Consider the following 27,480-nt stretch of genomic DNA (forward strand, 5'->3'; position numbering starts at 1 on the left):
CCTGGGTGGGGGGGGAGGGGAAGGACCCCTTTGGGGTCCCCTTCCCTCCCTCCCTGGCTCTGAGACTCTGAAGCTGACTGACACAGGGCTGGCACCTCTGCCCAGTCCCTCTTCCAGGCTTGCTCTAATTAGCAACTGCTTTTCTTTTCTCTTTTTTAATTTTGGTATGTGTGTTCAAAGGCCGAGCAGGGGAGGGTGTGCGGAAGAAAGCAGAGGTCCGTGTGAATGCAGAGGGCAGGCAGCGCCCACCCACATCCCTCCCCTCCATGCACCCGGGCGCTTGTTGTTGGCAAACAGCGTACAATGTCTGTCTACACAGACAGTCAAAGAGGGGCCGCCGGTACAGGCAGGAAAGGAGGCTGTCAGGGAGAGGGGCCCCACAGAGCTCCAGGAAGCTGAGGCCACCATCCTGGAACAGCCCCCCCCCACCTTCCAAAGTCATGAGTCTGGGGCTCCCCAGCCCCAGAGCTGTAGTTTGTACCTGTAGCCTCTGCTCTCTGAATGGTAAATCTGTCACTGGACTCTGGGGAGTGCTGGGAGGGGAGGGGGGAGGAGGGAGGGGGGGAGAGGGGGAGGGGGGAGGGGAGAGGGGAGAGGGGAGGGGGGAGAGGGGGAGGGGGAGGGGAGAGGGGAGAGGGGAGGGGGGAGGAGGGAGGGGGGAGAGGGGGGAGGGGGAGGGGAGAGGGGAGGGGGGGAGGGGGAGGGAGAGAGAGAGAGAGAGAGAGAGACTATTGGCTTGAACACTGCTCGTGCACATTTCGGGTCCCTAGGTAGGCACAAAGAGCCAGTCAGCACACCAGAGAAAAAAGGAGAGGAAAAGACCAATTTCAAAGATGGACAACAGACACCAAACACAAGGCCTGAAATTCCTAATTCCCACAACAGGCAGGATATTTCGGTGCTTTTCCGTGGTTTTTTTTTGTTTTTTTTTTTTTGCCAAGTCCATGAGCTGGCCGAGTTCTCGCCTGCTCGACACCCTGCCCATGTCCTCCAAGAAGCAAGGCTGCCATTTTCCACTTGTGACACACTATGCCACACTGATCCCATGCCATCTTCCCCGTCAACAGAGCGGCCATCACCAACCTTTCTCGGAAGTGTGTTTCGGGGCGTATGGGCTGGCGACGGCTCTGCTGTTTGTGTTCTGGTGTGTTTGTGTAGGATGCATTGCCGCCGTGTCGGACAACAGACAAGGGGGCGGCCGCTTTGTCACCTCCCCAAGTGTCTGCCTGGCGCCTCATTCTGGCCTGGACTCTGCAGAGCTGCGCCACGCTGCCGCTCTGGGAGGAGGAGCCGTCTCTCCTGGGCGTCCTCCTCAGGCAGAAGCTCACACTCTCCTTCCACAATTTTGACTTCGGGGTGGGCCTGTTTTGCTTTGCTTTCGTTCAAGAACGAAATGTCTTCACCCTGTGATCCAAAAGATCACGAGACAGGGTAACACACACACACACACACACACACACGTGAGCAGCTACGCTCACTGCTGGGATGGAAACAGCCCAGATGCCCACGGTGGATGAGTGGATGGAGAAAAGTGTGGGACACTGTTGTGGAACAGGCGGCTCAGGAGAATGAGTTCTGAGGATTGAGGTTCAAAGCCAGCCCGGCAGGGAAGGCCTGTGAGACTCATCACTTAAGCACCAAAAAAAGCCAGAAGTGACGGAGCATGAGCCTTAAGCAAAGCAAGCTTTGGGACAGCTCCGAGCCACCGAGTTCAAGTCCCAGGACTGGTGCACAAAAAAGTGTGACATGTAAATACACACACACACACACACACACACACACACACAATGGAATCTATAATTTTACTCATCTGTCAGGAAGAATGTTATGTCATGTGTAGGCGAAAGTATGGACCTAAACATAATTATGTTAAGGGAAGTTGTCAGGCTCCAAGAGCCAAAGGATGTATGATCCATCTCATACGTGGACATCAGATCTAAACTCGATGCTGTGCCCTGTGACTCTGGGGAAAAGTTATCTCTTCTGTCTCTAGCTGAAAAAAATAAAATAAGGATGACAATCATATCGTGCCTTATGGAGCTCTTGTCGGGGTTTGAGAGAGAACGCCGACAAAGAATTTGGCAGAGCCCTGTGCACATAGTACATGCTTGATAAAGGACAGCCAAGCTGGGTGAGCATTTCTGCCTAAGATCAAAGCCAGCACACAAAAAAAGGCAAAAGAAAAGCTCTGTATTCAAGTTGCCGGCAGCTGGCGGCTCCGTGTGCGAAGGTGCTGCAGGCATGCAAGCTGCTCGCCCCGTTCCAGGAAATGAGGCACGCCGGCACGGCGCGTGGGCATGCGACCTTCCTTGCTTTTTGCTGCCATGTATTTATGCTGGGTTTACAATTGATTATTTTATTATTTTCCTTTAAAGGGACTCGTGTTTATTCTAAGTAGGATCACTTTAAAAAGCATACTGCTGAGGAGGGAGAGAGGGAGGAGAAGGGAAGGGAAAGGGGGTGAGGGGAAAGGGAGGGAAAGGAAAAAGGGAAGGGGAAAGGGATGAGGAGAGAGGCAGCTCCCTTGCCTCAGCCTACCTGAAGGGAGTTCACTTCCCCCAGTCAAGACAACATCAAAATAGGTATAAGGCAAGTCTCAAAATACCAGGCTGGGTGTTCATGGTGCAAGCCTCTAACCCTAGCAACTCAGGAGACTGAGATCCAGCAGAGTCTACCTCCAAAATAGTCAACCAACCAACCAAGCCAGGCATGGTTCAAGTGGTAGAACGCCAGCTAAGCAAGCCTAGCAAATGCAAGACCCTGGATTCAAATTCTGCTACAGGGACTGAAAAACAAAAACACCCAAAAACCTTAGGGTGCCGGAGCACAGAGCCCACATAGGGTGTGAGACAAAGCAGGCAGGCAGGGAGAGCAGAGAGAGGAGATGAAACTGCTACACCATGCTAGAGTGGGAGCCATCTTTCACCTATCAGATTATTCAGAGATAAAAATGATGGACAGTTGAGCCTCTTGGCAGAGACTTGGGAAACAGGAAGCTCAGGCAGCCTCGGTGAGGGAACAAATGGGTAGAAAACTATTTTCCTTGGGGAAGACAATTGGGGACTATGAAAATTAAAAAGTTATATCCTCCGATTCAGCAGTTGTGCTGAGGAAAGGTGCCGCACGCTTGGGGCGGAGGAAACTGCCTGGTGCGCAGCACATAATTCGAAAATATTCGACGGATGAGTTAGTGGCTCTCTGTGGCAGATCCATTCCCACAGAATCCTGAGGGAAGGTACATGTAGGTTCTGTGGTGGAATGTCACCCAGAAATAACAAGAGGTGGGAAGCAATCTAGCTAGATGAAGGGTGAGTTAAGGCAGCAGGAGGCGATGAAATTCCAACAGGAAATAACAGCACGTTGCTACAAAGGACACAATTTTCCAGGTCATGTGGGAAGGGGACCTGGAGAAAACTAAGGCCAAACTCTCTGGGGTGACACCTTCCCGTTTACATTCTGAGTGGACAAATGTAATGGCTCCCTTCCCTGAAGGTGTGTGTGGACAGACTCAGCTGAGACTCAGGAAAAGTTACTCAGCGCACATCACAGGTTTAGCATGTTGTGAGCCACCAAAAGAAGAGGGAGAGGAAGACAATGACAGGAAAGTTCTACTGCCCAAGAGGAAAGGCTCAGACATGAACTGGGTTGCTTTGGAGGTTTGAGTGTTCTCCCACGAGTGGTCCATGGTGGGAAAGCAGAGGAAAATGCTCTGGGGTACCCACAGTGGTGCCCCGAGGACGGGCCTTGTGCAGCTAGAAGCAGCACTCTTCCCGGGTCTCTAGACCAAGGGTCCTGCGTGACCTCGGTACCCTCTTAGACACTAGAAGTACTTGCTCAGAGTCAGGAATGCAATGGACTCTTGGCAGAAGAAGTGAAGGATCTGAGAGCGGAAGCATCGCAACCCCATTCCCACAGGTGCCCGGTAAACACTGAAAGTTCGATGTGGGGGAACAGCCATCTCCTTTGACCTCACGAATAAATGAGAAATGAGGAAAGAGAAGGTCCAACCTCGGAGGCTTGCCAAAAAGAAAGAGAGAGAGAGAGAGAGAGAGAGAGGGGGGGGGGAGGGAGGGAGGGAGGGAGGGAGGGAGGGAGGGAGAGAGAGAGAGAGAGAGAGGGGGGGGGGGGGATGTAGGTATTCCCTAAGACCTACATGACTTAGCCATGGCTGGAAAGGTACACTGCTCCCCAAAGCCCAGGGGTTTGTGGGCTACTCAAGACAGAGGCGGGGCGTAAGGCAGAATCTGAATGGTCTGTTTCCCAGTCTAGCCTCAGTGGGGTTTCTCTGGGCTGTCTGCAGTGCCTCCGCCTTGCCAGCCTCTCCAGGGCCTGCTACCCCTGAACTAATTTCCTCCCACGGGGCAATACACCTGGTGCCACACAGAGCTGTCCTGCGGCACACTGGGGGCGTCCAGGGGAGATTCTCTGCCATCCAGCTGTCTCTCAGAACCTAATGTGGACCCTGGCACAGCTCTCCTGAGGAGATATGTCCCCTGCACTGTCAGTTCGGCCCTTGAAAGGAAGCTCTGGTTGCTCTTCCTCACTGGGTAGCTTATTAGCTCAGCCAGCAGGAGTGCGTACAGGACACCCCAAAGCAGAGGGCGGATTCTCAGCAAAGACCAAGCTTGCTCCCTCTCAATGTCCCCGGTATAAAAGCGGTATAAGAGCGGAGTAAGACTCGCTGCTGGTGGTTTGCCAATGTTTGAGACATGCTCCTTTTCCTGGAATGACTTTTCTCAGCTGTCTCCACCCTCCCACCCCCGAACCCCACTGAGGAAATGCCAATCATTAGCCAGGAGCACCAGGGCTCTACAGACAGTGGCCAAGAGCAGGGGAAAAAAAAAAAAAAAACGAAACCCGACTACCAGCGCCAACCCAGGGCCCAGCCTGGAGAGTCTCCTCTTACCATAAGCAAACTTAGATTTTCCTTGTTTCTTTTTCATCTCAATACTTCAAACCTGTAACAGAGGTCCTCAGACCCATCCCTCACCAGGGAGCTCATGGTCACAATTCAAACACAGCCAGCACGGAGGGCAACCAGCTCTCCTATAGAACAATCCGGAAAAGCAGGTGCTGTCCCAGAGAGAAGATGGCGGCCCCCTCTCAGAGACCCACTCAAGAAATACGTAAGCAGAGAGCGTGGCTCCTCGGGTGGGAGGAGGGGCTCAGGGACCCCAAGGAAAACGAGGGGTGACACAGACATAAGAGAAGCATTTGGGAGAGGACAGTGGAAACGTGTGATTGTCCTGAAAAACCCACACTGCACTTCTGGGGATGGTTAAGGGCATCCAGAAGCAGCCTCTGAGCTATCTAATCCCGGGTTCGAGACCAACCAGCTGTGGATTTCCACCCTGTACAGGAAGGCTTCCGGGAGCCTCCCCCACCCCCTTGGCACCAATGAGGTGATCAGAAGAGGTCTCTACACCACTCCCTGGACCAGTTCACAGGTATTTCCCCACACACACCCATGGGCATAGGGCAGTGAGGTCAGCTGATATGGAGGTTGGCTGACAGCATGGAAGGCCCCAGAAGAATCAACTCAGTAAGGTTTCCTCTCCCAGCCCCCCACACCCCATAATGCGTATTTATTAGGTCATGGATGACCAAGCTCCAGACAAAATGTGGAGCATGGCACAGGGTACTGCTACATCATTCTCAGAGGCCACCCCGCCCCTGCCCCCGCCCACCCCTTGACCAGGTCAGCACCAGAATGCTATGCATCATTCACAGGCAGGAGAACAGAATGCTTCAGACACCAGAGACGCCCCTCCTCCCAGCCTCCACCAGCCTCCACTGTCACCTCCAGCAGCCAGCCCGCTGTCCCCCCTCCGTCCCACCTCGCTGCAGAAGGAGCATCCTTCCAGCAGCTGCTTGCTGTTGTTCAGGCCACAGTGTCATGGCCCATTACATCCAGCCAATTACATCTGATTCCCCTCTGGAGGGAGCTGGGCTGGGCCGCCATGGGGAGCAGAGGAGGCCTGAGAGGTTTCTAAATGAAGTCGCCCCATTGGGAAATCCTATTAGGAAGCTCATCTGACATGGCCACTGGTGTTAATGGCCTTGGTCATTCCTGTCCCCCCCCAGCAAAGCAGGTTTCCCCCGGGGCCATCTTGGCTATGGACCACCTCTCGTTCATCAGTGCCTGATGCCCTGTGCCTTGAGTGTGGCTGCCGTCACAGTGGCACACGTGCACGCATGCCTGCAGGCACACATGTGCATGTTCCCTCATTCACATCCCCCCCTTTCAACACCTCAGGACAAGGAAAGGACAGGGTGTCCCAGAGCTGGGACATGAAGATAAGCCCTGCAAGCCTCTTTTTGCTTTTCCAAAAGGAGCTAAATCAGACACATTCCCCCTTCCCCCCGCTTCCATCTTTGAATCCTGCAGATTTTGCATCTCGACTCCCCCAGGCTCAAGTTGACAGAGGCGCAGAAAACCGTTGAAAGGTTCAAAATGTCCCTGGGGTCTCCCGGGCATGAAGGAATTTACATGTGGGTCAGAAAAACTAAGGAGGGAAAAAGAAGTATCCTGGGGAGAGAAAGCAAACACATGGGGAAAGAAGTCCCCTCGGGAGGTGGCAGGGAAGCTTCTGGGGTGGGGAGAGATGCTTCCTCAGGTCCCACCCACAGAGGCCTAACTCACAGCCTCAACACCCCCAGAGAGAGCAAGCCTTGCAGCCAGGCTGCGCTGCTCTGCAGGGGTTGTGAGGGCCCTGCTGTGAGTCCAGAGCTGAAACGATCGCGGCTGGCCTGAGACTCCCCTGAAAAAGCCCCATGGATTCCCAAGTGTCGGCCATGGATGCACAAACTCAGATTGGCACGTCCGAGCAGTAGAGGAACTAGACCTGGCTGGGGTGGACAGCTGCTTCTCTAGCCTTCGTAGACCAGTCCGTCCACTCTGCTGTGGGGGACTGGTTCTACGTGAGGTCTCTCAGGACGTCCTGTGTGGCCTTCTCTAGGCTCTGCTCAGGTCACCACTTCTCTCTGGGCACTATCAAGTCACTGTGCCCCCTCTGCAGTTAAGTCAAAGGCAGGCAACCTTGGGTGATAGAGGGATAAGACAAGGAAGCAGGGAAGGGTGGTGGCCGTTTCTGGAGTCCTCTCCATGGCTGAGGGGGGCAGCTAATGAGGCCTTCACCTGGGAAGGGGAAGTCAGTCGGAGATATCTCTCCCTACGGCTCTGCTTCCCCTGCTTGGACCTGGGACCCACAGCATCCATCAACACCTGTAAGAGAAGCTGTGGTTCCCAGAATCTACCCCGGCCCCGCCTCCAAGAAGGTGGTATCAACAGCTCTTCGGCACAAAGAGGGATTGTGAAACGCCAGCGCTTGGCTCGCCTGGCACAGGGGAAGAGGCCATAGGCTGTGTGGGACCATGCAGAGAGAATCAACACCTGGGCATAGCAGGGAGGCATGAGGTGTGAGGAGGGTGGTACCTCCTTATGAATGCTCTACGCTATGGGACAGATAAGCCATCTAGGCACCAGTGCCTCATGCCTGTAATCTTAGCTACTCAGGAGGCTGAGACCTGAGGATGCCAAATCAAAGCCAGCCTGAACAATCAACACCATGAGACTGATATCTCCCATTACCCAGCAAAATGCCAGAAATAGAAGAGTGGTTCAAGTGGCAAAGTACCAGTCTTGATTTGAAAAACAAAACAAAACCACCTCAATAACAATGCCCAAGCCTGAGTTCAGGCCTTAGTACCAGCATACATATACATCTACACATACGCATGTGTATATACACACATACACACACATGAAAGAGGAGCCATCTCCCTAGTAATAATTCCATGGAGTTGCACACAGGATAAGGGTGAGAGTCACTGGAGGGGTTGACAGGATGCTGACGGGTCCAGGCCTGTGTGTACCCACAAAGGATGAGCCAGGCCCAGGCCTCTGGTCACAGAACCCCACGCTAATGGCCACGCTCTCCTGCAGGCTCCTGAGCAGGATCTGCTCATCCTGCCGGCCCTCTGTACTCACAGCCTCCCTCCCCACTGCAGGAAGTGCTCCAGGCCAGGACTGTTCTTCCTGTTGACCCAGGTGACTAATTGGTCTCCAAGTACCTCTGTCCAGCCCCATCACCGGTTGTCATGCATCTACCGGATTCGTGGCTTAAGCAGATGGAAAGTGGAGGTATACCATACTATGGTTCCTTGCCCGGGACCATAGTCAATCCTTCTAGAGAAAAAAAATTTATGTGTAACTGGAAACAGAAAGGACATTTTTTTCCCTTGCCATTCTTACAAGATTCAACACATTCAAAGTCCCAGATGCAAATACCCAGAAAAGAAAATTCATCGGACCGAAGTACAGAACTGTCCAGGCTTTACCTAGCCAACCTCCAAGAACATCAATTTTCAGGCTATGGGGGAGAGAGATGGGGGAGAGAGATGAGGGAGAGAAGTGGGAGAGGGGAGAGAGGAAGAAAGAGGCAGGGAGAGGCTTGTTAAAGAAGCCTACTGTGTTTCACCAGCCAAGTTTCTGCTATCCACCATTTTCCTCCCCGGTCTTGGCCGCATGGTGATGGAATCCTTTTAGGGAACCATCCCCAGAACTACTATGAAAATCCACAGTGCAGCCTACAAAATGGGTCGAGAACCTTTTTTCTTTTTTTGCTGGTCATGGAGCTTGAACTTAGGGCCTGGGCACTATCTCTGAGCATTTTTTTCTCAAGGCTACTGCTTTACCACTTTGGGCCACAGCTCTACTTCTGGTTTTCTGGTGTTTAATTGGAGATAAAGAGTCTCATAGACTTTCCTGCCCACAATCTTCAGCTCTCAGCCTCCTGAGTAGCTAGGATGACAGGTGTGAGCCACCAGTACCCTGCAAGAACCTTCTTGAGGGTCAGCCATCTGTCCCCCAATGTGTGCAGAGCCCTCCACCCCCACTGTCGCCAAAGGGTGTGGAATCCGGAGGAGTCCTTTATGAGTCTTTGGGCAGGGAGGTTCACATCAGCCACAGGGGACCAGACGCCGACAATACCAAGAGCAAAGGATGCATGGGACACAGCGTCAAGTTCTTAACGACAGACGAAAGGGAGTTTCTCTACCTTCCCAGGGTTCTGAGCTCAGCTAAGCCGCGGGACCAAAAAATACAAGTTTTGCCCTCCCTCAACTCTCAGAGATGCCTCCCGCATGGCGGCTCACGCGACACCTGCAAATGGCAGGGTGGGGTGTCCTGCACCCCACCTCCAGCTTTCAGTGAGTCTGCAATCGTGGTGTGTAAGGTCCCCTCAGGTTTCACCACCTCCAGAGCTGAGGAAACCCAGGACAGAAAAATGGAAAGAAACAACTTGTATTTACAAACTCTGTCCCCATAAGCCCTCCTAGGACAACCACAGGAGGGGGTGACTAACAAAGAGCATTGACCGTGGAACTCCCTCTCCCCCCCAAAAAAAAACAAAACCAGAAAAGTTCCAATTAATTCAAAGAAATGAGAGCCTGTTCCCAGAGCCCCAATTATATCAGAACCAATCAAAGTTTCTTCCGGCTCTTGCCATGCTTTGTTTTCGTTTCTTGAGTTTTTTTTGTTTTTTTTTTTTTGGCATGGAAAATAAAGAGAAAATTGAGAAGATCTCAGCCAGCAAGTACAGTGTGGCAGTCCTTTGAAATCACCCGTGCACGGTTACAACTGTGCTTGGAAAGCTGCTGCACCTCTGGCTTCAAGAACTCAGCCTGGCATCCTGGCCTCCACTCAGACCCCCCCCCCCCGAGAATGCTAATGAAGGCAGCCTCCCCCCATTCTCCAACACTTTGACCCCCCCCCACCAACCCATGAGATACAAAGTAGCACCAACCAACCAAGGGACTGGGCAGGGCTGGTTTGTAAACTGTCTCTGTTGATTCATCCCTGGTTCTGGCCATCTCTCCTCCTCCCTGTTTCCACACCATCCATCACGGGTACCAGAACCAAGAAATCCAATAAACATACAAAGGCACAGCTCAGGGCTCCCAGCAGGCCTCTGCAATTCTGTGTGAGGAACCCAGTCCTGGCAATTAGCTCAGTCCATGGGACTGCAGAGCCTGTGGTCATTAGCAATCCTGTGCCAAGCACTTCACTGGCCAGCATTTGGGGGATCAAGGCAAAAGGAGGGGGATGAGCGGCATGAGCTGGTCTAATGCTCAGGCCCAGCGGGGGGTAACCACAAGGGTTCGTGATGGTGAGAACTCCAAAAGGCTGGAATACACTGTGGTCAAGATCCTCCTCAGGAGTCCCACGGAAGAAATTTCTCTTCCTAAAAGAATCAGAACCTCTGAAGGTCACTGGGAAAAACGTAAGGATGCAGACTAGGTTTCTCTTTACCAATCCTGGGTTACCCTGGGCCCAGAGTCCATAATTTAAGCGAGGCAGGAGTTGTGAGGCTTCCAGACTCTTCCATTCACTCCCTAAACGCAGCAAGCCCTGACCTGGCTCCATGTTTGTATGTTGAGCTGAGCAGAGTCGACAAAAGCACACAATGCCTGCACACCTCCAGATACATCACTCTGTGTCTTTCAAATCACACTTCTCTCCCCCTCCCAGGCCAGTGGCTTCATCTCCTTCCAAGGCCTGGCATTCCGCCCCAGGCAAAGACAGCCAAGCCAGAGGACTTTGCGTTAATGAGCTACATGGGTTCAATACCAAGTTCACTGCTGTGGGGGCCGGATTGAAATGAACTAAAATATTTTCCAAGTTTAGTCACTTCTCAATTACCTTTGAGTGAACTGTCTTCAGCAATTCCAAATATTCCATTCTCCCTAGAGCTTGAGATTGATACAGGACACAAAAGTGTGTGTGTGTGTGTGTGTGTGTGTGTGTGTGTGTGTGCGTGCGTGCATGCGTGTGTGTGTGTGTGTGTGTGTGTGTGTGTTCCCAAATTAAAACAGCAATCATTTACTACATGATTTTCCAACTGCTCAGAATTCTCCCTAATCTCCACCTCCCAGCATGAATACTGAAGAGCTGGCTGGACACAATTGGAAACTCATGAGGTCTAGCAGTGCGGCTAGGATTTCTCCAGGGCTCTGTAATAAACCCTCACATACTTTGTGTTCTATTCCTGAATGACCCAGAGCAAGAAACGGGGAAAGTCCCCAGGTCGGTAAAAAGGAAGGAAGGGGGTGGAGGGCTCTTCAGCGCGCCATGGCTTACCTTTGCAGGCCACGCTGTTCTCGGGCTGGTAGCCAGGCTTGCAGGTGCAGCGTCCGATGGGCACCATCCACTCCCCGTCCCCGTTGCAGTAGAGTTTGATGGGGAAGTCCGCCTCCTCGGCGTTGGGGATGCAGGTGCCGGGCGCGATCACGAGGGACGTGCTCTCTGATCCCGTCATGGTTTCTGGGAACACCGCAAAGTTCTGCACGATGCTGGGACACTTTTTGAAGAAGACGCGGACAGAGAGGAGGGACATACAGGCTCCGTAATCCTGGAAAGCGAGGTAAAAGCCATTCCGCGTGAGGGGCCCGAAGCTCCTGACCTCCGTGTTGACCTTCATCAGCCTTCCCCCGAAGTCCACCTGGGAGAAGCTCTCGTCTGCGGCGATGGTGTCGACTTTGAGGTAGGGGGCTTCGGACCAGAAGGCGGACTTCTTGGTGGCGATGACGGAGTCGGTCTCGTAGTAGTACAGGTTGAAGGTCTCCTTGCAGGAGCCGGGGACGTTGGGGAGGCTGCTGCAGTCCCGCACGGTGAAGCGCATCTCGGCGTAGATGCGGTGGGCTCCCCGCCGGTCGATGAACGTGGTCAGCAGCCAGTTGTTCTGGTTGGGCTCGAAGACGTTGCACACCTGGTAGGTGCGGATGGTGTTTAGGTTTTCATCATAGCCGCTCACTTCTTCCCACTGCGCCCAGGTGTGGAGTGCACACGCGCGTGCGACAAGAGAAAAACAGAGAGTGAGAAGATGGAAGGAGGCGGCACGGAGCAGAGCCTGGGGCGGGAAGGGCCCGAGAGCTCACCCACTGACTCGAGAAGTGGCGAACCTCCCCCCGCCTTTTTTTTAACCCTCTTATTTGGATGGGCCTGGGGGTCTGGCATCCATCAGGTCCTCACACTTCCCGGCAGCCGCTCTACTACCCAGCCACACTTCCAGCCCTGAGTTTCACTGCTTATTTCCAGGATAGGGGATCTTGCTTCCTTTCCAGGCCACACCTTTATTTTAAAGACATCAGGATGCTCTACAAACGTAACAGGCTTTATTCTAGGAGGCCGTCCCCCACCTAGATCACAACGTGCACGCTGGGACTATGGTTTCTTACATCTGTGGAGTGGCTCATGGCCCAGAGCAACGGCAGATACTGACTGCTCCAACTGCTTTCTCTGTGAATCAGAGGTCCCACTGCAGAGCACTTCTGCATTCAGATGGGAAGAATGGTGATCCATTGTTTTTGTATGTAGTGGAATTTAAGTACATGCATTAGAATTCTTCATTCACGGAGATAAAGTCACATGTATCTACCAGCAGAATACACTGCCATTGCATCTTGCCAGGGATTTAGAAAACCTGGGCACGGTATGAAGGAGTTAAAAGGGGGCACGTGAACAACTGCCCTCACGCATAGCCACCCTGAGCGCCCCGAGCTGCCAGGTTCCGTCCAGCAAGGTCCTCGATGGCCACCAGCCCTCTTTTCCAGAGTCCCACTTTCTTCTCCAGCCCCAAATCCTGCCAGGGTCTCCCAGTGGGGACACAGGGCCACCTTGGTTTGCTGCCCCAGGTGAAGTCTCTTGGCTTCCTTCATGACACACCCAGCACCTTATGTGTTAGTTGACTCCCAACTGCCACGGGGGCCCCGCCGCCTCTTCTGCTCTTACATTTTCCCCAAACCCACAGCTGTTTCCAAGGCTGTCTTCATGCCATGCCTTGTTCCTAGGGCGCCTCTCTGTCCTTTCCCCCAGGGTGGTGACCAGCTCCCACTCCCTAGATTCAACCTGAAATCCCGTCTTGACTGGTGACCTATGCCAAGTCGTGAGTAAAACCTGAGCGCCACAGTGAGGTGTGTCTCCTTCAGGGGTGGGGTGCCTGGAGGACCACAGCATCCAGGTATAGTGTCTGGGTGTAGAGTGTTGTGTAGACATACATACACACACATGCGCGCGCGCGCGCGCCTGCCCTGGGCCATGCAACAAGTCTGTCAACACAGAGAGAAACAGAGGAAGACAGAAAGCATATGTGAGAAAGAGAGAGACACTGTGGCTCACATGGTGCAGAAATGCACACCATCAGAGCTCACCTTCCTCACGATTCTTTATAGGCATAGAGGAACTATTTCTTTTGCCTCCCTTCTTGAACACGGTGCTATGTCTTATTTAAACATGTTTGCTAAAGTCGTTTTCTGCTTGCCTAGTTGTGTTGGAACCAGAAAGCAATTGGAGGAGGAGGAGGAGGAGGAGGAGGCGGCGGCGGAGGGGGAGGGGGAGGAGGAGGAGGAGGGAGAGGGAGGAGGAGGAGGAGGGAGAGGGAGGGGGAGGAGGAGGGAGAGGGAGGAGGAGGGAGGGGGGAGGAGGAGGAGGGAGGGGGAGGAGGAGGAGGATAGTGTTTCAAGTCGAGTTTTCAAGCCTACCCCCCCTACCCGTTGTTCCAGCTGGTCTCAGCACAAATGTCAGCGTACAGGTGAATGCAGCTCCATTTACACGGTGGGGGTGGACTGGTGGTGAGCAGAGCTGGACAGCCGGGCAGGAAGCATCACTGCCAGGCTTAGCTTAGCACCACGACGGCTGCATGCAGCAAGCTACATCTAGGTAAGCATGAGGTGGCTTTCTTTTGCCAGCCACGCAACCTGGATATTGAACACATTCATCTTGAAAAAGTGACACTGATTAGTGTTTAGAAGACCCCGCAGAGGTAACTGTTTCCGGCATTAACCTTTCTGGGCCTCAGTTTTCTCATCTGTAAAATGCAGGAGCCCCATCGGGTGACCCCCAAGTTGTAAAATTCTACGGATCTAATTGATTCTCTGACAGCTCCTAAGGGAGCAATCAAAGCAAAAAAATATAATAAATTAAGAAAGGGGGAGGGGCTACGTCGCTGTATATTCAAAGGGAGGGAGTAGAGGGAGTAGAAAGAACTCCGGGAGAAAGGAAAAGAGTCCCCTGTTGTTCAAGGAAAGCCATAATGGAGCCTCACACCGGATTCTCCCCCTCTCCCATTCTTCTCCTGTCAGCGGGGGGCTGCCGAGGGTTGGAGAGAGAAGTGAAAGTGATCGGAGGAGTGGGTTAGACCAGGGAGACACGCTTTCCAGAGGGAAGCAGTAATTAGGATGGGAGGCTTCAAAGAAAAGAGAAGATTTGGGTTAATGGAGACAAGAGTAGGATGTGGCCCTCCCTGCAGGGAGGGACACACATTGTGCATGATACTGGAATCAGGCCCACCCCCCACCATTTATCAATGGAAAGACAGAGTGAGCGAGTACAAGAATTTACTGAACGCCAGCTTTATACCAAGAATTCCACAGCCTCCTGGGATACGAATACATGAAGTTTGTAATCTTGAGAAAGGAGAGAAATTAGAAAATAAGCATTGAAATAACTAAATAGCTACCGTTGTGGGTACCTGCTGTGAGGGAGAATTAAAGCGTGCCAGGAAAGGATATGGAGGGAAAGGGTCGGGGAAAATGAGATAGATGAGTGGAAAGAAGTTAGCCTGGACAAGTGTGTGTGTCCTGGAAACATGCAGGTGCAAAGGCCCTAGGGTGGGACCAAAGCAACCTGACGCCATTGAATCCAGAGTGATGGAGGAGGGTAATCAAACTGGAGGTGAGAGGACTAGGACCTCAAGGAGAAAGTGCTTCAGACTAGGGGTTTTTATCATCAAGTTGTTACTGAGCTCTAGGGAAGGAAAACACAGGTGATCAGAGCTGAGTTATGTGTGTGGTTTTTGTTTTTGTTTGTCAGTCATGGGGTTTGAACTCAAGGCCAAGACTCTGTCCCTGAGCTCTTTTGCTCAAGGCTTATGCTCTACCATTTTACGCTGCCGTGACACTTCCAATTTTTTGGTGGCACATTGGAGATAAGAGTCTCACGGACTTTTTTATTTGGGCTGGCTTGGAACCTTGATCCTCGGGTCTCAGCCGCCTGAGTAGCTGGGATAACAGACAGGCATAAGCCGTGGGTGCAAGACTACAGGGCTCTGTTTTGGGAAGGCGCCTCAATCACCATCATATAAGGTTGGAAGGTGGCTCAAGATCAGAGATATTTCGGAGGAGAATCATTGGGCCTAATTTAGGAGGGCACAGACCAGACCCAAAGGCCCATCCATATCCCCCCTGAAATCCCTCTACATGCCAAACCCTCCACCCTTCCCAGGCTTTGAGCTTCTCAGACTCCTAAGGATGGGCACGCCAACCCCTCTCCCACTCTCCTTCCAGTCAAGCATCACAACATCCACACCATCAAATGCTCAGTGGCAGATGATCCCATTCAGAGCCAAATCTCTTTAGCCTGAACCTGCCATGTCTTCTCAGTGTAACCCTCCCTGCCAAAGCTGATTTCTGCAAGGTCTCTGTTGGACCAGTGGCCTCCACTTCTAGACATCTGACGCATTCTCTCCTGTGTTCCTTCTTGTAATTATCTCCCCCCACTAAAGGAACAGCTGAACACCATAGCGCACTTATCAGATTGGCCAGAGAACTAAAAATACAAACCACCACTCAGTAAGAAAGCAGGAAAAAACATACTATTGCTCCAGCCTTCTGATGGGTGCCCAAGCTGGTTTAAAGCTCTTACAAGCCCTGGCATTGACTTCTCCTCTCAACCCTGGAAATATTCTGAACTCAGATAGGTAGGGGAAAAAGGTAAATCATTTTTTCAAATTGTTGCCAACTGGGTAATCGTCTGGAAAAGGCATAACTCACCTATACTTTCATGCCTTACTCCAGGATATATTCCCAGAGAATCAAAGACTTTAACATTAAAAATGAAACCATAAAAAGTACCAGAAGGAACCAGAGGGAACCATTTCTATATACTAATTGGGCTAGGAAATGCTAAAGTCATCTATCAATAAACTCAGCTGTACTGATTTTCTACCACTTTTTCAATGGATGTGACAGAAACAACTCCAAACAAGGACAGAAAGATTTTTTTAAAAAAAAAAAAAAGAAGAAGAACAACAACAACAATAACAATTATGGGGGGGCGAAACTTGTATGACATCAAAGATAAAATGTCTATTTCCTTAATGTAGAAATTTCTCTTCAACATATGGGAACATGGTAAATGTCAACCATTGCTACAAGAAATTTGTTTTATGTCCCAGAGAGGGACTCACCTTGTTCCCATTCTAACCTCATCCCTTGACATGGAGTCTTGTGCTGGGCTATCTGCCAGGTAACCTCCAGCCATGACCCTCCCAATCTCAGCCTTCTATATAGCTAGAATGGCAGTCATAATGAGCCACTACGTAGCCAGACTCTCTCAAAGGGGAATGGAGACTTTTGTTCACGTCTACAAGTGGGCAGACACGAACTGGTAGAGAAGGAAAGCTGGCTGTTGCCGCAGACCGAGTGGTCTGATTCCATATGCGTGCAAGTGGTTGAGAAGAATGAAATCTACATTCAGAAAGGCATTGCGACTGTTTGCCTGGGCCTGGGCCTGGGATGAGGAACGACTGCAAATGAGAAGTCTTTTTCCCTGGGCTGATAGAAGTGTTTTAAAATAGAATTGTAATGATGATTACGAACTTCGCAAGGTTTACTAGAATAAATTGAATTCTACACTTAAAATGAGTACGTTTAGGGCATGTAAAGGAGACCTCAGTATAAAAACGGGACTCTTCCGGGCTCCGGCCACTGTGCTCCGGCCTAAACGACGGACCAAGCATGCATTCAATCAGGTTCATTTGTGGATGGCCTCTAGGGAGGGGACAGATGTCTGAGGAAGTGTCCCTGTCACTGAGACTGGGCCTGGGGAATGGCAGGGAGGTGATACAAATGCAAGATCTGAGTCTTGGGCCCAGCACTCCATCCTAAGATTGGGTATTTTTTTTCCAACCTGGCCATCATGCGCCAACAGTGTCATCCATATCGCACACATGCAAATCCTCGCCACGGCTTCCTGGACAATGTTCCTCCTATCTGGCCTCCCTCTTGAACTCCCAAGGCCAAGCGGACATAACCTCAGGCCTCACTAACGCCTTCAGACAGAAAGCAGTGGCCAGGTATCGCAGCGGCATGTGCCTGACATCCTAGCTACTCAGGGGGTAGGAAATGGGAGGACTCGGTCCACCCACAATTAGCTCAGGGGAAAGGGTGAGTCCTGTCATAAACAACATGCCAGGCACAGTATCATGTGCCTATAATCTAAGTTCATGGAGGCATACAGAGAAGGATCATGGCCATTCCAAGGCACACTCCCCCCTCCTTCCCCCCAGGAGACCAAAGATATGGATCAAGCAATGGAGGGCTTGCCCAGAAAAAGCCCTGAATTCAAATCCAAGTACAAGAAGAAGAGGGAGAGGGAGAGGGAGAGGGAGAGGGAGAGGGGGGAGGAGGAGGAGGAGGAGGAGGAGGAGGAGGAGGAGGAGGAGGAGGAGGAGGAGGAGGAGGAGGAAAAGGAGGAAAAGGAGGAAAAGAGGAAGGGGGAGGAGGAAGTGGAGGAGGAGGAAGAGGAGAAAGAAGAGAAGGAGGAGGAGGAAGAAGAGGAGAAGGAGAGGGAAAAGGAAGGGGAGAAGGAGGAGGAAGAGGAGGAGAAGGAAGAGGAAGAGGAGGAAGAGGAAGAAGAGGAAGAGGAGGAAGAGGAGGAAGAAGAGGAGGAGGAGGAGGAGGAGGAGGAGGAGGAGGAGGAGGAGGAGGAGGAGGAGGTTGTTGAAGTTGTCAGATCCACGTCCACTCACACTTGGCCATGTGGGCTTAAATTCTGGTCATACATCCCTTCTCCCGCCCTATTCTCCTCCCACATGCCCTCCAAGACAAATTGGGTGAATCCCATTTGAAGTAACCAAGATCTCTAGTTGACTAATGGGCACAGGGAGGCTCGGAGACTTTCAACAGTAGTTCTGTGGTCACCCCAGCAGGCTGAGCTCCCTTTGCAGCTACCTCCTTCCCCGAGACTATGACCTTATTTCCCCACAATGGCTTCCCCAACTTAGATGGAGCCACTATTTTTTTCTGAATGCTTCCAGCATGATTGGATTTATTCCACATAATTTAGCATTTGATCATACACTGCTTTGAACCACTCTTTAATTGCTTGCATGTATGTGTGTTACTTTGGTTTCTGCTACGAGGCTGTGAGCTCCTTGAGGACAGGGAATTATGTTTTGACTAATTTATTAATTCTTTCCAGTAAGCAAAATCATTCCACGCATTTAGCTACATAACACAGGTGCTACAAAACAGCATTTTATCCACTTTTTCCTGGGACTGAAACAGGATAAATAGGAGACAGGAAAATTAAAGTAAGCATCAAACCAGGAACCGGACAGTGTGAGCATGTAATTGTACCTACTTAGGAAACTGAGATCTGAGGCTGATGGTTCAAAACTAATCTAGTCCATGACAGCCTTATCTTCAATAACCAGCAAGGAAGGGAGGGAGGGAGGGAGGGAGGGAGGGAGGAAAGCTGAAGTCAAGCTATAGCTCCAGTGGTTAGAGTACCAGCTTTAAGTGAAAAAGCTAAGGACAGCATTCAAGTTCTGAGCTTAAGCTCCAGTATTAGCACGCACACGTGCAAACACACACACAGCCAAACTCAGACAATAAAAGCAGGAATTAGAAATACTTAAGACATACCACAATGTTCACTTCAGACTGCTGGGAGATAGCTCCACCACCCATCCCTAAAAGCCAGATGTCCAGAGATCCCTTTGACTCTGGCCTCTCTCTTCCCTTCATTTCCCCAACTCCTGTGTTTCCTATCTTCTTCCTAACTCTTCTACCCGACCCCCGCCCCGCCTTCACCCACACCTACTGGCTTCTCTCTCCCTTCTTGAGGACTCTCCCAGTCATTCTCAACTCTTCTTCCCCTGTGGATTTTCTAAAACATGTCTGCATCTTTCTCATGGACCGCCTTGGAGCTGACTTTGGTGAACAGATGTGTGAGCAAGCTAAGAGATAGTACAATTCTTGGTCAGAGATAAAAGCTGCTACACAATAAAGTCAAGAGACTTGCACCCATCTCAAGCTGTGCCTTTGGAGATGGTTCCAAGCAGAAAGCCCAGAGTTCGGCCCTGGCTGGAGGGATCCTGCAATGCCCTGCCCCTCTCTAGAAGCCCCTGTGTGGGTTTCTAGATGCCACTGGGCGAGCCTGTCCCTGGGGGTGAAAAGGAAGAAACAAATCAGCTTTGCACAATCCAGGAGCCTTTGAAAGGATGCCATTAATGATCCACCAGATCACCTGCCCTTGAGATAAGTATAATAAAGAAAACAATGACACTCATTAGAAAGCACTTGTTCAGCCTTCCAGACCGTGACTTTGATCTATAGGAAAGACACACCCAGGTCCCTCTGATATCTACTTATTGGAAGTTGTAGCCCACAGGTCTGGGGCTCCTGCACGGCCCTGAGTGCCCGCTGACATCTGCACAGGGCATATTAGTGCCTAGTGACTGTTTGCAGTCATTCGGAGCTGACTTCGGTGAACAGATGGGTGAGCAAGCTGAGAGATAACACAGTTTTTGGTCAAAGACATAGAGTTGCTATACAATGAAGTCAAGAGACCTGCACCCATCCCATGCTGTGCCTTTGGAGACCATTCCAAACAGAAAGCCCGGAGTTCAGCAAAGATCTGAGTAGGTGGCCCTGCCCCTCTCTAGAAGCCCACCGGCCTCCGCGATTCTTGAGAGGCAGTAACCTCCAGGAACAAACCACACCAACAAAGCTATCTGGGAAGGTACTGCCTTTACATACTTCTGTGGGGATGAAGGCAACTGGAATCAGGCTCGGTGCTTCCGTTCACCCCAGCTCTTCTAGCCTGTTTCAACTCCAGCTCACTGAATTCATTTCTTAAAGGAGATATTGACCATGCCCAGACAGTGTTCTACATGCTGTTGACACAACAAAGAGGAAGAGACCGAGTTTCTGCTCCTATTGACATGTAAAGCAGAGAACCAGAGGATGAGCAAGCAAGCAAGCAAACAAATGGACGTGAAGTCATTAATGGTTAACCACTAAAGAACATGGAGGAGAAAGGTATTTGTTAATAGGATGGTTGAGGAAGGTTCCCTCTGAGTAGAAATCTGTATTACACACCAGCTGTGTGTGTGTGTCCCAAGCACAAGGGAACCAGAAGAACACATCTTCCAGAGCAACAATAACCTGTCATGCTGTTAGAAAGCAGGGAGAGATGAGCACGGCTTACAAGAGTAAGGAGGACGAATAGGAGGAGATGTGTTTGGGCAAGGTCCATCCACCTGCCCCAGTTACAACTCAGTGACCACTGATGGTTCTCTCAACTTCAGTTTGCTCATGGACAAAATTTTATTTTACCTTGCAAGGGTGTGGTGGGGCCCAAAGGATGCCGGAAGTAACTCATCTAGACCTGCAGTGGCGAACTGTCAATTATTATCACTGATAGAAGGCTCAGTTTCATCCCAAGCTCTGCCCCAGCTGAGTCAGGAGAGGGTGTGGCCAGCCATCTCAGTCTGGATAAACACTCCTACCCAGTGCTCAGCCCATTGCCAGAACTTAAAGAGCCAACTTCCTCACCTTACAGGCCAAGGAAAACAGCCACCTTCCCTTCCCCTCTGAGTCGGCCAAGCTTCCTCTGGGCCTAGGGCAGCGTGGATCTTCCTCCTCCAAGCCAGCAATCCCTACCACCAAGACAACCTGGCTAATCACCAGCCCAGCCCACAGGCTTCCGGAATGCTCTCCAGCAACCCTGGCTGCCCTTGGAATGTCTGGGACCGTCGTGGAACCTGGCTGGCATTGCCTCAACCAGGGGATCGTGGCTGCCCCTGCTCAACATGATCTCCGGGACTTGTGGGCCACATTTGACGACACGGAGCTCTGGGGAGGCCACGAGATTCTTTAGAGCCACAGCCTGGACCCCAAGCGTGAAGCTCTCATGTAGACAGCGGGACGGAGCTTGGGAGAGCTGGGATATTAGACAAGCTAGGAGGCTAATTAAAATGTAAAATGTGGTCCGTGGGGCATAAACTCCTACAAGCCCAGTGGGATCTATCACTTAGCACACCAACCAACCAAGGCAGCGTCTCACTCCACGGCTCCCCCAAGGGCTCCTCTTCCCCTCATACGCTTAATTTACCTCCCAGGTGTACCCAGCTGGGAGGCACTAATGGTGCCCTTGTTCACTGACATGGCCCATGCGCTATGCTCAATGGACATGTGGCCGACTCAGGATGAGGACTTGTGCTCCTGAACCTTGGAAGGCTTCCGTGGCTCAACCGCGGCAGACGATGCGTCCTGGTATTCCGAGCGGGGAATGGACCACAGTTACAAGAATAGGGGCGGATGAGCGACGTCACGGAAACGCACGCACGAACAAACGACGCACCCACGTGCGTGATGCCCCATGCCGACTTCCACAAAATCCACTCGGGAAGTTGGGTGGCGGAGATGAGGCTGGGGAGAAGGGCAAGGTCTCAGGGGAGCGCGTCCTGGCCCTGGTGTGCACGATGAGCTCGGAGTGGAAGCTCTGCTGTGGACTGCGGACGGGCTAGCTGCCACGTGGGAGAGGAGGTCCAGATGTGTGGCCAAGGGCAAGCCTTTCACATCTCCGGTCCCCTCCGCGGCCTCACAGGGAGGCTCACAGGATGTACCTCATGAGGCTGACACATGAGCTACGTAATAACGAGTGAGACTTGCAGCAAGTCAGTACTGTGGATACCCGGCCCTTCCCTGAGCACAGGCTGATCACTGGGTAACCGGATGGCCTTGGCTTTCTCTCCTCAACATGCAAGATCTATGGCCTTCTCCCACCTGGCTGTCCCCCCCCACTTTTGTCTCTGGTCTGTTCTTGTGTCTGTGTATACTCGGGCCTCTGTCCACTCCAGGCCAAGGCCAGCTTCCTTCAGAGCTCAGAGCTCTCACTACAGGAGTCACGCTATGAGAAGGTGAGGCTGGCGGATAACCCGATGGCTCTCAGCCTGACGCGGGGCTTGACACCGGGAAGGGAACCCCGGTTAAACCACCCCAGGCCGTCCACAGCCACTACCAGGCAGCATCTCTGCGTACCAGGCCCTGCCCGGAGTGGGGTCCTCCGCCCTCATGACAGATGCTGCTGCTGTTGACACTGTAACAGTGACAAGTGACAAATTCATCCTTCTGACAAGATCCCTTTAAATAATTCACAGCGATCTGGGGATTAAGACCCTGTTTCTCTGTCTCTGTGGAGATTTAAAATACCTCCAGCTGGGGTATTTAAAGAGCGTATAATGGACTGGCCCTCTCGGGTCTGCCCTCCCCCCTCCCTCCTCCTTCCCATTTCTCAAACTCATCCCCGCCCCACTAGCCAGCCCTATAACAAGGAGGTCCAGAAAACAAGAAAGGGGAGGGGAAAAAAAATAGAGGAGAGAACCAGTGCTTGGCTGATCACCATGGCAACAGTGGCAGGGTATTCAGCTGCCATTATCCCAGTGCTTCACACATGTGATTATCTTAAGCTGTCGATTGAATGTGGTTCTCACTGCTGCTCAACAAGGCCTTGTTCGACAAGGCTGGGGTGGGAGCCATGGGCCCCGGGCCCCAGCTGCCTAATACTTGCTAGGCTCAGACCCAAGGTTCCAATGATGGAAAGGCAGAGAGTTATTCCATGGAGGGACTGGTGGCATTTCCCTCCGGCTTGGAAGAGACTTCAGGCTAGCCTGAAGCTGGGCTACCAGGGTGGGGTTGCCGGCTGGGGAAACGGGCTTCCCGTTCCATTAGTTCAAAGCACAGGGTTTGTGTGCTGGTTATGGGGGACTGGAGTTCTCCTGTAGAGGAGGAAGAGGAGGAAGAGGAGGAGGAGGAAGAAAAGAGGAGGAGGAGGAGGAAGAAAAGAGGAGGAGGAGGAAGAAGGGAACGAGCAGGGGGAGGAAGAGGAGGTTGCCTTTCCTGGGAGAAGCTCTTGGTTATATCTTTCATTCTCTAGGTAGAGGAAACGCAATCGCAAGTGATAGGCATATGGGATCTAGTCTGGATGGACCTCTCTTCTAGCCTGTCTTTACCCCCTTATTAAGGGCTATGTGGCCACAACAGAAAGGTGACTGTCTTTTCTTGGTCCTGCGAGGCCTCCATTGGGAAGGGTTATCTCAGTCCTTCACCTCCTGGACTCGGCTTCAGGATTAAATCCATTTCTGGGCTAAGGTTCCTTGAAGAAGGCCAAGGTCACATGTCAAGGCAGACATAGTCCAGTCCCTCCCCCCCCCCCCCCCCCAGTGTAAACTCAGGCCAGCATCACTCACAGCCTGTGACTGGCATCCAGCCACTCCCAGTCACTAAGTCTGGATTCCCCTGAACCTGTGCCTGCAGCCTGTGGTCATCCCCAGCCAGCCACCCACGGGCCCTGCCCACAGAACATCAAGTTCACGAAAGTCTACGAGGCGGAACCTGACAGAAACGCCACCACGTCCACCCGTCAGTTCCTACCCAGCGCCCAGCCCACGTAAACTTCTCAAGGAGGAGCCAACTCTACCACTAGCCAGGACAGAGTTTACCAAAAGAAGTAAACACAACCCAATCCTCCTGACCACTCTGCAAACAAACTCCTCCTATCACCCACACAGTGAAGGTTAAATAAAACATGTGGGCTGGGAGAGGACCTCTGGAGTCTGCACACAGAAATGTCTGCGGCTCGGCTGAGGATCAAACTGTAAGCTGCTCTCAAGAGCGAGGAAATAAATGTATCTTAAGACACAAACAGGAAAATAAACCTGATGGGAAGGTTCTTTGGACCACTGTGTCTCCCTGAGTTACCGCTCTCGTGCGCTTGCTCTTTCTCCTGTACTCACAAGTGCGCGTGTGTGCGCGCGCACACATACACACACACACACACACACATTCATATTCAAAGTACGTATTGATTAATGCTCTTCAATGAGCCTTGTCATTCTATTCATCACCCTATTAAACACATACACAAACTCTTCCCCCCAAAAAGTCTCCTCTCAAAGCCCTAAGAACTACCACAAAGCATGAGTGGACACAGTGGGTGCTTGCCTGGCACAAATCTCCTCTCCCAGGCCCCTCTCAGCCTCTGCCTAGCGGGCCTGGGCCCTGTGGCTCTCCTCCAGCCGGCCCCCCTCCCCCTCCAGCCTTTGTCTATCACAGTCTCTCCGACAGGCAGGTGATTTTAAACTTCCATTCCTGAAAGACGCAGATTATATAAAAAATGTTTTAAGTGCCTCAGGGTGTTTTGCTCCTCATTGCTTCATAAAAGTGACATTAATAGCCGGGGAAGAGCTCTGCTGAGTGCAATTAGGGAGGATGTTTCAGGTAGGAAAGCTGTTTTGAGCCTGCTAATGTTTCCTAATTACAGGCCTTTTGGTAGAGAGAGAAAAAGATGAAGAGTGGGTGGGAAAGCCTAGGGTGGGGAGCTCTGACTTATCTCTGTGGTTCACCTGGAGACAGAAAGGGAGGCGAAGGGAGGGACCGGGGAGGTCAGAGGCCAGCAGCAGGGAGGCCGGCTGGGAGAGCAGTGCTAATTCCTAGTCAGAGCTCAGTGAAGGGCTCCCTCGAGGAATTAGTCCCTCCTACTCTTCAGTTCCCAGGCTCTCACTGGTTGTGCTCAACCCGATAGGCAAGGCTTTAGACTCAGGGAAGGCCAATAAGCACGCTGTGCTTTCTGGATTGGTTCAGGATGGACAGAGGCTTCAAACCAAGTTCCTCAGACCCAATCTAAGGTCATCTCGGGGCTTTTAACTAAGGCACATGGATGGGGAAGATGAAAGGGCTAGAGCAGCCGACCAGACATCTTATAGCCAAGAGGAGCCTCCACATAGAGCCAGCGATACAGAATACAGGATACAGAATACACAGGGGAGGGGGGGAAAGGGGGGAGAGGGGGGAGAGGGCGAGAGGTGAGAAGAAAGAGAAGGAAAAAAAAAAGTGATGAATCCCAGAGCTCAGCCCTGGGACCATCCCATGCCATGAGCCAAGCTATTTCCTTTAAGATCGCGTTATAGTTTTCCATCACTGGCCACCAAAAAGCCTTGGCTAATATAAACATGCAAGATGAGAAATGGCTTCCGGCAATCTGCCACCAGGTCAGATGCAACCACAAGCTGCCATGCGATGTGGCACCAGAGTAAGAAAAGGCTAGCTTACGGCCCCTGCTCTTTGCCCTCCTGTCCCCAGCAGTCCTCGAAATTCCAGTCGATGACATTTGACCTTCCATTCCACTCAAAAATAATCATTTTGCCCACAGCTAAATTTCTCTCAGATCTGCCTAACTCAGGTAAATTCAGGTATCTCTTCAAGCATGGCTGAGTCGGCAAAAAGAGACTCGATTTCCCCCACTACAGCCACCTCACTCAGCGGAGGAGGCAACGGGGTGGGAGGCCTGGTGAGCCGCAGGGCCCAGAGCTGTGAGTGTGGTTGGTGTGATGCCAAGGTCTGAAGCTTTCACTGCTGTTCTATAACGTTCTCACGCATGCGCGGGCACACACACACACACACACACACACACACACACACACACACACACACACACACACACACACACACGGCACTCAGCCTCCACACCGTTCCCACGGCTTCTAAGCATCTCTAGCCTCCCCTTCCAACTGCAGGCGCACGTCTCCATTCAAACCTACACACAAACAGGCGCGCCAGAAGCGGAGCTGTGGCTCAGGCGGTAGAATATCAACCTTGCGTGAAGGGGCAAAAGTGAGGGAGGAGGTGGCACTGTTCAAAAAGGAGGGTACCTCTCACCTGACTTATGTAACTGTGACCCCTTTGTATGTCACCTTTACAACAACAACAACGCATTTCTTTTTGGCCAGTTCTGGGAACTGAACTCAGGGCCCGAGCACTGTCCTTGGACTTTCTCAAGGCCAGAGCTCTACCCCTTGAGCCACAGCACCATTTCTAGCTTTTTCTCTGTATGTGGTACCGAGGAATCAAGCCCAGGTCTTCGTGCATGCTAGGCAAGCACTCTACCACTAGGCCAAACTCCTGACCCCACAACAAAAAGTTTTAACAAAGAAAAGCTAGGAGCACCCAGGCACTGAGTTCAAACTCTATTACTGGTGCGCATTTGCGCATGAGCACGTGAGTGCGTGCGTGTACATACACACACAGGCACGGGCACGCACAGAAAGCTTTTAACTATCCAAGCAACCTCAGGACTCACCAGGGCACCAACTGTCTTGGAAGTCACCAGGCAGAGCGGACAATTTCCCTAGCGCTTCTGGTCGACGGGTATTGTTCCTGAGTGGCAAGTCTCTGCCCTCATTCTTACTTCCTGTTTGGGGAAACGCCAGCTCACAATCCAGACCGTGCTCCACGCCCCTCTCTTTTCATCCCGAGGCGCAATGCACGTGTGTGTATGTGGGAATGTGGGGGGGAGTTGCTTTCTGTACGAGCTGAGGTGGGTAGAAGTCAACAGGCAGGTGTGAAGGCACAGGTGAGGCCGCTGGCCTAGGATCTGATTAAGAACCATCCTGGCCCGCAGGCAGGGAGGCGGGAGTGCTCATCAGGCAAAGTACTCTCTCCTGTACTTTCTGGCCCTGCTGTGATAGATGGGAATTCCTCCCCCACCCCCACCCGCCCCTCTGTGGGGTACACAGGGACTGAGACAGAAGTTCCTGCTAAGATGAGTAAGCCCAGGGCCACCCCACCCATCCCAGCTTCACTCTCCCTCTGGAAAGAAAGAGCCCCTCACCCTAGCTCCTTGCCTCTCTCTTCATCTTTAAGCCCCAAAGCAAGCCAGCTGTCCAAGCCAGAGACATGGTGGATCCTCATCCGTCTCTACCTCCTCCCTCCTACCCCTGCCACTGCTTCCTCCTCCACTGTGCTGAGAGTCCAGCTTTTAACTTGATCCCCTCTGACAAATCCCGGAGTGGTTGGGAACACGTCTTCAACGCCTTTCTCCCAAGTGTTCTGCACACTCCAGCTAGCTGTTGTTACCCTTTTTATTCTCCTCCTTTTGCCTCTCCACTTCCTGTAGGATAACATTTTAGGGTCCTTGGCTCCCTCAGCCTGGCAGCCACCGTCCGTCCCTTCACGACCATGCCACATTCTGACCAGTGTCTTCCCTGCCCTGCCACGTTCCAGACACACGGGAATCCGCTGTTCCTCCTACCAGGCCAGGAACCTTTCCTTCCATTCGCCATCTGTCAGACTCCTACGTAGAATCTCCCCAAATCAGCTCCCATGTACCTTTTTCTTTTTTTTTTTTTTTTTACAAAGGCTTCTGGTCAACCCCCGTCTCTCTAGCCAGGCGCTGGTGACTCACGCACGTCATCCTAATCGCCCAGGAAGCTGGGATCTGAAGGCTGCAGCTTGAGGCCAGCCAAGGCAGGAAGTCTGTGTGAGACTCCATCTCCAAAACACTAGCAACAATCGGGGGCTGGAGGCGTGGCTTTAATGGTAGAGCACCAGGTGTGAACAAGCAAGCTGAGTTGAGTC

At 52.0% G+C, this 27,480-nt stretch overlaps 1 protein-coding gene across 7 annotated transcripts in view; it reads right to left on the bottom strand.

Moving 5' to 3' along the window:
• The window catches only part of Ephb1 (EPH receptor B1), a 288,252-nt gene that overhangs the window by 147,485 nt on the left and 113,287 nt on the right, over window positions 1-27,480 (bottom strand). For 6 of the 7 annotated variants that reach the window (XM_090323254.1, XM_090323253.1, XM_090323252.1 and 3 more), the window contains one exon: window positions 11,141-11,822. In XM_090323254.1, coding sequence (XP_090179380.1) covers window positions 11,141-11,822 — 682 coding nt within the window. Of the gene's footprint in view, window positions 1-11,140; window positions 11,823-26,203; window positions 26,315-27,480 lie in introns of all 7 variants that reach the window. The other variant, XM_090323257.1, reaches the window with a different exon arrangement.

Source organism: Megascapheus bottae, chromosome 32, assembly GCF_031878675.1.
Source record: "Megascapheus bottae isolate mThoBot1 chromosome 32, mThoBot2.hap1, whole genome shotgun sequence".
NCBI classification, from domain to species: Eukaryota; Metazoa; Chordata; class Mammalia; order Rodentia; family Geomyidae; genus Megascapheus; species Megascapheus bottae.